This window comes from Chrysochloris asiatica, unplaced genomic scaffold, assembly GCF_000296735.1.
Source record: "Chrysochloris asiatica unplaced genomic scaffold, ChrAsi1.0 scaffold00002, whole genome shotgun sequence".
In the NCBI taxonomy this organism is placed as follows: Eukaryota; Metazoa; Chordata; class Mammalia; order Afrosoricida; family Chrysochloridae; genus Chrysochloris; species Chrysochloris asiatica.
In genome coordinates this window covers 45,978,476-45,987,519 of record NW_006408520.1, presented here as the reverse complement: position 1 = coordinate 45,987,519, position 9,044 = coordinate 45,978,476, and the positions used below count along the sequence as shown (strand labels likewise).

Below are 9,044 nucleotides of genomic sequence, written 5' to 3'. Positions count from 1 at the left end.
TCCCCTCCCCATGGGACATATTTTGGTGTTTTGTCGAAGATCAATTGGCTGTACGTAGATGCTTTAATTTCTGGATTCTCGATTCTGTTCCATTGATCTATGTGCCTTTCGTTGTACCAGTACCAAGCTGTTTTGACCACTGTCACCATGTAGTATATTTTAAAGTCGGGGAGTGACAGTAATAGCCATAATTTTTTGAACTAAAGAACTGATCAGTTCATAAAAGTTTCTTTAATATATTTGTTTTCTCTTTAATTACCTTAAATGATAGAGTTGAAAAGATGACAGTCTATTGTTTATGTATTGCAACCTGGTCTATATTGTAAGATTTAAAAAGATGATTAATGTATTTAGTTAGTTTGAAGAGATAATAATAGTATTTATCTCCTCAAGCTGTAAATAAGATTGCGTGAGATAACAAATTCAAAGCACTTAGAATGGTGCCTGGTACAAAGTCAATGTGATATAAATACTTAACATTTAACCTAAATAGTATTTCCTATGGTTAAACAATACTTACTGTGGATCCAAACCATGTTAGTTTCTCCTCTTTTTCTCAGAAATTCTTAACAAATATCCTAGCATGGTCTTCACAATATATTGCCTCTTTCAAAACAATTTTTTATTGAGAGATTGTGCTTGGCTTCTGGTCTACTTTTGAAGTGACTTAAATCTGTTTGCTATGCTCTCTCTCTTTAGTTATAACTACATTTCTAAAAACAAACAAACAAACAAACAAACAAAAACAGACAATTAAAATAAAAGGATATGACATAAGTGCATGAAAAGAGAAATTTATTTACCTTGACTTTGCAAATAACCTTTTATGTAGTGGCAAATGCTGCCATATGCCAGGCAAACTGTAGAGAAGAATGGGAATTTTCTGTATTTTATTACTTAGTACTTCCTTATCTGAAAAAAGTAATGGCATACACTTTGGCACTTCCAGGCATCAAAGATGTATTTATTTTACAATGGAAATTTACACGGAAATAAAGTATAAATAGCCTGGTGTTTGATAACAAATACAGTATGTATGTGGGGTTAGTCAATTTCCCTATTAAATAATTAAATATACAGCTATAGCAAAACAATTAATAATAATTCCATCTTACAAATACAGAAAGTCTAATTTTAAAACCTAATTAAATATGTTGTTGTTGTTAAGAGCTGTAGAAGTCAGTTCTGACTTATAGCGACCCTGTATAGGATTTCCAAGGAGCAGCTGATGGGTTTGAACTGCCCACTTTGTGGTTTGCAGTCCATTACTGATTCTACCATACCACACCAGAAGCCCTAATTAAGTATATTTTCTATTTATTTATATCTTTTTTTCCATTTATATATACAGTTGACCCTTGAACAACATGAAGGCAGGGGCCATTGACACCCTCCCCATGTTGTTGAAAATCCATACAAAGCTTTTGACTCCCCCAAAACTTAACTACTAATACACTACTGTTGAATTGAAGCTTTACCAATAACATAAAGTTGATTAATATGTTTTATATATGTATTATATGTTGCACCCACATAAAAGCTACCTATTCAATAAAAGATAAAAAGGTATTTTGCAAAAAGTGCAAGGTTTTTCTACCTGATGACATAGCTGCAACAAAGGCTTAATACATTTCCTTCTCTTTTTACAAAGATCCCTATGATTGATTAATTTTTCTTGAAATGGCAGCAATCACAAAATTGCAGACACATTTAGCAAATAAACTTTTTCATGTAATGTTATGTTTTCTCTCTACTTTTTGGGGAGCACTCCCAGCATCACTAGTGGCACTTCATATGGGTTCCATGGGATTATTCAAGGTTTATTGTATTGCAGTAAACATGATGAAAAATACTCAAGAACTGCAAGAGATCACTTTTTACAGTAACACACAATTTACTACCGAGAAACTGCTCAGAGGAGATGATTAGTGTCGCGTGGAGTTTTAAAAAAAATCCACATACAAGTGGACCCATGAAATTTAAACCTATGTTGTTCAAGGCTCCACTGTAATGTAATTTAGTATATCTGAATATAAGAAGTAAAGTGTGGCATAGATCACCCAGTAGGGTCTTAAAGTGATCTCCAAAATAATTATAAGTTCTGAGATTCTAGAATCTTAAAACTAATTAAAAGTGGGTATAGTTCATTATACTAGATGTTTGAATCAAAGACCAAAAATAATGTGGAGCAGAATCTTGATTTAGTATTATTTGGCTATCTTTGAGGATACCCTGATGGATAAGATTAAAGTCTATCAAGTTAGAATCAGAGGAGTTATTGATAGGTGAGGGAGATGTTGAAAAGAAAAGGAAGAAAAGAATTTGATTTAGAAAGAGTGAATGATGTATTCCATAAAACCAAAGAAATAGTTGGGAAGCAGCTTTTCAATGGTTTTTTTCAAAAGTTAACTCACTACTTGAACTTCTGAGTATCTGTGAATATACTGTGAACTCTTAACCTCTTTGACAAATAATTATTTTCCCTTGAAGATATTATTTATTAAAAATTTACTGAAATAGAAAAAAAAATTCTTGTATCTTTTGTTGTTTTGGCACTTGCTTAAAATGAGCAAAGAAAGCAAAACAAACAAAAACTCCATTAACTCCAAGTACAGTTTATTATCTTAACGTACAGGTAATAAAGACTTAGGAAGGTTGTAGCAGTAAGAAAAAATAATTTGGTGTGAAAAAATTTAGAAATTCTCTTCTCTATACTTTCACTATCTGCCTTCAGAATAATTTATTTTTTAAGAAAAGTATGTATTATAATATGTATATGATTTCTTCCTTGAGAAAAACATAGAAAAGTAGAATGACAAGAGAACAGGGATTTAGCCAGACAACTCTTAGTATGAACCAGGGTAAAACAAAATTCCCTTGGACCACTGAGAAACTATCTACTTTTCCATTGACTTAAAAAAAAAAAAAGATCAATTTTAAACAATAAACAATCTGAATTTTAATTTTATTACTTAACCATCCCATTGCTGTGTTTCCTTTCCCTGAGATCTCAAAACAGCTCTGCCTTATTTAAATCACTTATTTTCTCTCATTTTTCAGTTTAAGTACCTCTATTTCATCTAAGTGACATTTCTTATGAGTAATGGCCAAATTGACCTCTCTCCTTTGAATGAGGATCTTTCCATTTATATAGTGGCAAATGATGGCATATGCCAGGTGAACTGTATAGAAGAATGGGAATTTACATATGGATGAAGTATATAACAAACATTATGACTACCAGAATTGTTTTTTTCTAAACTTGCCATGTGAAAGCCTACACCTTTAAGTCCATTTTGTTATTGTACCAGTTATATTTTTGCCATCTACTATTATATTGTAAAATATAATCATGACAATTATTTTTTGATTCCTAATGATAGATTTTCCTTTACTGGAGCAGAGGCAGAAAATGGGAAAATGTTTTGGTATATCTCAATTGAAATTGCTAATTAAGTTAATAATTATCTCTTGTAAGCTCATAGTCAGGTCATAAGAGTTTGCTCCATTATTCAATTTCCACAGTTACAAAAATATTTTTTAAATTATGAACTTGAAAAATTATCATGTCACAACTAAATTACTTTCAATTATATGTTTAAAAGCAAAAACCCAATGTAATGTAATGTTATGAAATTCTCATTCAATAGATTGAGGACATAAACAATACGGGAACTGAATCAGCATCGGAGGTAAACAGACATTTCCTTTAATGAATCATTCACCTAAAATTACCTGATTCACAAATACTTTTAATATAAAAAATATTGACAGATTTTACTCTTTTTATTATTAATATAGCAATAATAGCAAAAAAACCCTCAAACCCAGAAGTGATTTTCAAAGCAAGATCATATTTTTTACACTTTAAAACACTATAGCTTACGTGTTTTACAAGTAAGTATGCTTTTGCTTTCATGATTAGATTAGAAAGACAGGTCTCATTAGTCTCAGTTTGAAATACTCTGGCAAAACTATATATTTCTTGAGCTGTTACTAACAATTGAGATTATTGAAAACTAACATTTTACAAATTCAGTTTTCTTTTCATCACTTGTCTTCTTTCCTCAGAGTTCCTGACAATCTGTGTTTTGATTCTCACATACTAGTATCTGTGAGCAGAATCTACTACCATGAAAGATTGTTCAACAATCTTTCAACAACACAAGCATTTTAATCATCCCTTTTAGCTAACAGAGACAATTAAAAATCAATCAAACAACTTGATGGTGCACCTAAAATTATAGCTACATAAATTGGAAGCAGTTTTATTTTATGGGCATTAGTACTTTACTTTATATTTGAAAAAAATGGTGCTGTGGGGTAAAAAATGGAGCTGTGGACCGAAAATTCGGTTTGTACCACAAGGTCAGTGGTTCAAACTCACCAGCTGCTCCTTGGAAACCTATGTAGGGTCACTATGAGTTGGAACTGATTCAGTGGCACTTAACATCAACAACAACAACAATAGGTTATTTAATAGAACCAATGAAAACTAATTTTAAAAGATAACAAATGTTTTAAATTTTTAATAGGATCAACCACCAGGGATTTTCACCTATAGTATAAATGTTTACTAAATCATTCAAAAGTACTGTATTATTTCTCAGTAAATATTAATGATACTAAGTATTTAACAAACATACCTACTGACACTGAGTTGATTGTGACTCATAATAACCCTATTCAGGGTTTCTGTAAATCTTCACAGTAGCAAACAGCCTCATCTTTCTCCTTCAGAATGGCTGGTAGGTTTGAACTACCGACTTTGGGCTTAGAAGTCCAGTTTTTATCGTACAGTATCACCAAGGAAAATCATACAGAGAAGCTTTTTTTTGTTGTCATTTAAATTGAATACGTACACCATCAAATTGATTTAGAACACTCTCAGGTGCACAATTCCTTTTGTAGGATTGATTTGCGCACAGATAACTAAATTCCGGCAAGGACACTGCAGTCTTGGTATCGCAACAGTTGTATCAACACCATCTTCTAGGAAATAGGATGTCTAATGAAGCAATAGATTTCAGCAAGATTTATGAATTTAGAGAAAAGAATATTTAACAATAATCTGTGAAAAAAACACGTTTTGTTCTTAATAATAAGTGATAGTAAAATAATGAAATTCACCAACGTTGGCGGTAAAGTCCTGTGAAACCTAAATATTGGTCAGGAAGAAGTATACTAATTATCTGTTTTATGAACTAGGAAGGAGATGATTCACTACTTGTGACAGTGGTCCCTGTCAAATCGCACAAAATATCTGGAAAAATGAAAAAGAATTTTGAAGATCTAGAAAAAGAACGAGAAGAAAACGAAAGGAATAAATATGAAGAAGATAAAAGAATAAGATATGAAGAACAGCGACAATCTTTGAAGGAAGCAAAGTGTCTTTCATTAGTCATGGTAAATTAAAAAAAAAAAACAGTTAACAAATTTTCATTAACAACTAATTGTTAAGCTAGTTAGCAGTGTTTCCCCTTATGATTAACAGATGGGCTTTTATAATGTTTTCTAAGGACGATGAGATGGAAAGTGAGGCAAAAAGGGATTCATTTTCTCCTGGGAAATTGAAATTAACTTTTGAAGAATTGGAACGACAAAGACAAGAAAACCGAAAGAGGCAAACTGAAGAAGAAGCAAGACAGCGTTTAGAAGAAGAGAAGCGGGCTTTTGAAGAAGCAAGGCGGCAAATGGTAAAAACTATTTTTTTTAAACTTACATTTATTTTTACGGTGGGTAGCTAGTTTATCTAAATGAATTTATATTTATTCTGGGAGAGTTAATATTTAAGAGAACCCTTAAATACTGTTTTTAATATTTTTTTAATACTCCATCTTCTCTATTTAAAATTTGGGGCGTACTTGAGAAGCGTTACTAATTTCAATACATCTTTATTTGGGATTTCTTTACCACACAAGACTTTATCGTATAACCACTGGTACTGAGTGGATTCTGAATCCTAGTAACCCTACAGGGTAGAGTAGGCTTGTTCCGTGAGTGTCTGACGCTGTAATCTTTAGAGGCACACTGCTTCTCTTTTTCCTTTGGAACGGCTGGTGAGTTCAAAGTGTTCACTTTTCAATTAGCAGCCCAATGCTTAACCCAAAATGCCACAAGGTCTTCTGACTTTATAAGACCTCGAAAAAAAAAAAAAAAAAAAAAAGAGGACTTTGATCAAGCATATTGTAGTTGTTGTTGTTGTTGAGTGCCGTCGAGTTGATTCCAACCCATAGCTACCCTGTATAGGGTTTCCAAGGAGCAGCTGTCGAGTTTGAACCACCAACCTTGCAGTTTAAACGGCTTTTGCAGTCTGGTGCATTAACCCACAGCGCCACTATCAAATCGGTTCTGACTCATAGCGACCCTATATAGGGTTTCCAAGAAGCAGCTTGTGGATTTAAACTGCTGACCTTGTGGTTAGCAGTCCAGTGCTTATCTTTCAGTGTCACTCCAGGATATTAAGGGTATAAAAATACTCCTGTATGAGGCCGAAAAAGTCTGTGCCTTTGATTTATAATTCATCTCTGACTTTGATGATTCTCAGTTTTTAGTAATTAATAGTTTCTTTGTTTAGGTAAATGAAGATGGGGAAAACCAAGACAATGAAAACTTTTTAAAAGATTGCCGTCCTGGTAAACTCAAACTCAGTTTTGAAGAAATGGAAAGGCAGAGGAGAGAAGATGAAAAAAGGAAAGCAGAAGAAGAAGCCAGAAGAAGAATTGAGGAAGAAAAGAAGGCATTTGCTGAAGCAAGGAGGAGCATGGTAAAATGGAACCTAACTGGAGAATGCCCTGTTAGGAGTCAGCTTTTTAGACTGTTAGTAGAAATCATTAGACTTCGAGGAGTATCTTGTTATTCTGGTATTTTGCCAATAGTAGCAATAGCAATTAAGTTTTAAGTTCTTCTAATTGTGTGTGGCACTGTGGGTTAACGCGTCAGACTGCAAAGTCGTTTGAACTGTAAGGTCAGTGGTTCAAGCTCACCAGCTGCTCCTTGGAAACCCTATACAGGGTTGCTATGGGTCGAAATCGACTCAATGGCACTTAACAACAACAACAGTGGCATAACACCAGTTAGATGAAGGTGTTTGCTTCAATGCAGTGCTGAGAAGATTCTGATTAAATTGCCATCATTGGTACTGAATACGAGGGTAGGTCAAAGGTATAGCTACAAAATCACAGGAATATTTTAAAACAAAAATATCACAATGTGAAGCCATTGCTTTTCGGCATATCCTTCATCTAGATCTATACACTTCTGTAGGTGGTGCTTACATCTTGCTAACCTTTCCCCAAAGAATTCTGCACTCTTCAATTTAAACTACATCAAAAGGGCAGTTTTGACATTCTTGAGGGACTTGAATCATTCCTTTTAAATGTTATTTTAGTTTTAGGATCGAAAAGAAGTCTGAGGTGGAAAGAGCAGGGCTACAGAATGAATGGGGTAAGGTATCCTTGAACAATGAGCACTTGTACTGTCATGATGGAAAACATTTCTCAGTGCAACTTTTCCTGGCCTTTCCTCACCAATATAGTTTTCAATTTTCTGACCATCTCTGCATAAGTTCCTATGATTGTTGTGTCCTTGGAGAAAATCTATCAAGATTGTTATTGTTGTTGTTAAGTGCTGTCAAGTCAGTTCTGACTCGGAGCGACCCTGTATAGGGTTTCCAAGGGGCGGCAGGTGGGTTTGAACAACTGACCTATCAGTTAGCAGTCCAGTGCTTTTTCTACAGCACCACACCAGGACTTCCTGTCAAGATTACCCCCTTGCGATTCCAAAAAATAGTCACATTAACCTTCTGAACTGACTTCTCTGTCTTTAGTTTAATTGGCCCAGCACATCTCAGAATGCACTGTTTGATTGAATCTTTTTTTCAGAAGGTACCCTAGCAAAACTAAGACAAGTGCACTTGCCTTCAGCCATCCACTGATTACAGAGACGTGTTTAAATACATTTTCATAGAATGAACCCTTGCATGCATGAATTGGACCCCAGTAGCAATACTTTTTTTGACTTACCATCGTAGACCTAGATGGAGGATATGTTGAGAAACAGTAGCTTCACATTTTGATATTTTTAATAAAGGTTTCTATGACTTAGTAGTAATACTTTGAGACTTGCCCTTAGCACAAGTGGTTGTAGTAGTTATGTGCCGTGGAGTCAGTTCCAACTCATAGGACCCTGTAAATCTTTACGTGAGCAGAAAGCCTTATCTTTCTCTTGTGGAACAGCTGGTAGTTTCGAACTGCTGACCTTGCATTTCGTAGCCCGATTCATAACCACTACGCTACCAGAGCTCTGCCTAATAAGATTCCCAATGTTGTAATTATTACAGGAGCAGATGGTCACATATTTTCATTTAGGAGCCAAACACTTAACCATTGTGTCAGCAGGAGTCCTCATTGTTTATATTTAAAATGTTTTTAAACAATCCATGAATTGTAAAACCATTCAAACATTGTTTCTGAATTAAGCTGATTCTGTAGTAAAGCTTGTCAGATAAGATCTTGACCAAATAGGGAATTACTCCTTTCCTCTCTCATTCCCCTCTGTCATAATTCACACCAGAGAAATATGTATACTATGACCTCAGAGGATCAAAAATTGGATTATATCATTGTATCCCATGGTAAAATGTATTCCAAGTCATAACTTAAAAGCAATGTTTCTATTTGAAATTTAGGAATTGCCTAGATGCAGCTGTTAATGTAATAATAAAACCACCACTTGAGAGCTGACCATGATGTTAGGCACTCTTAGCTCTGGTAGCGTAGTGGTTACGGTTCGGGCTGCGAACCTTAAGGTTAGCGGTTCGAAACTACCAGCTGCTCCGCGGGAGAAAGATGAGGCTTTCTACTCCCGTAAAGATTTACACCCTCGGAAACCTGTACAGGGTCGCTATGGGTCAGAACTGACTCGACGGCACTTAACAACAACAACAACAACATGTGTTTCCAAAGTTTACTTAATCCTCATGACAGCTTTATAAAAGTTGTTCATAGATAAGGAAACTCAGATTTAAGAAAGGTGAAGTAACT

General features: G+C 34.4%; 1 protein-coding gene across 2 annotated transcripts in view; it reads left to right on the top strand.

Moving 5' to 3' along the window:
• The window catches only part of NEXN (nexilin (F actin binding protein)), a 38,192-nt gene that overhangs the window by 8,186 nt on the left and 20,962 nt on the right, over positions 1–9,044 (top strand). For both annotated transcript variants that reach the window (XM_006831020.1, XM_006831021.1), the window contains 4 exons: positions 3,651–3,692; positions 5,209–5,406; positions 5,520–5,696; positions 6,578–6,766. In XM_006831020.1, the coding sequence (XP_006831083.1) occupies positions 3,651–3,692; positions 5,209–5,406; positions 5,520–5,696; positions 6,578–6,766 (606 nt within the window). The remainder of the gene's footprint in view (positions 1–3,650; positions 3,693–5,208; positions 5,407–5,519; positions 5,697–6,577; positions 6,767–9,044) is intronic.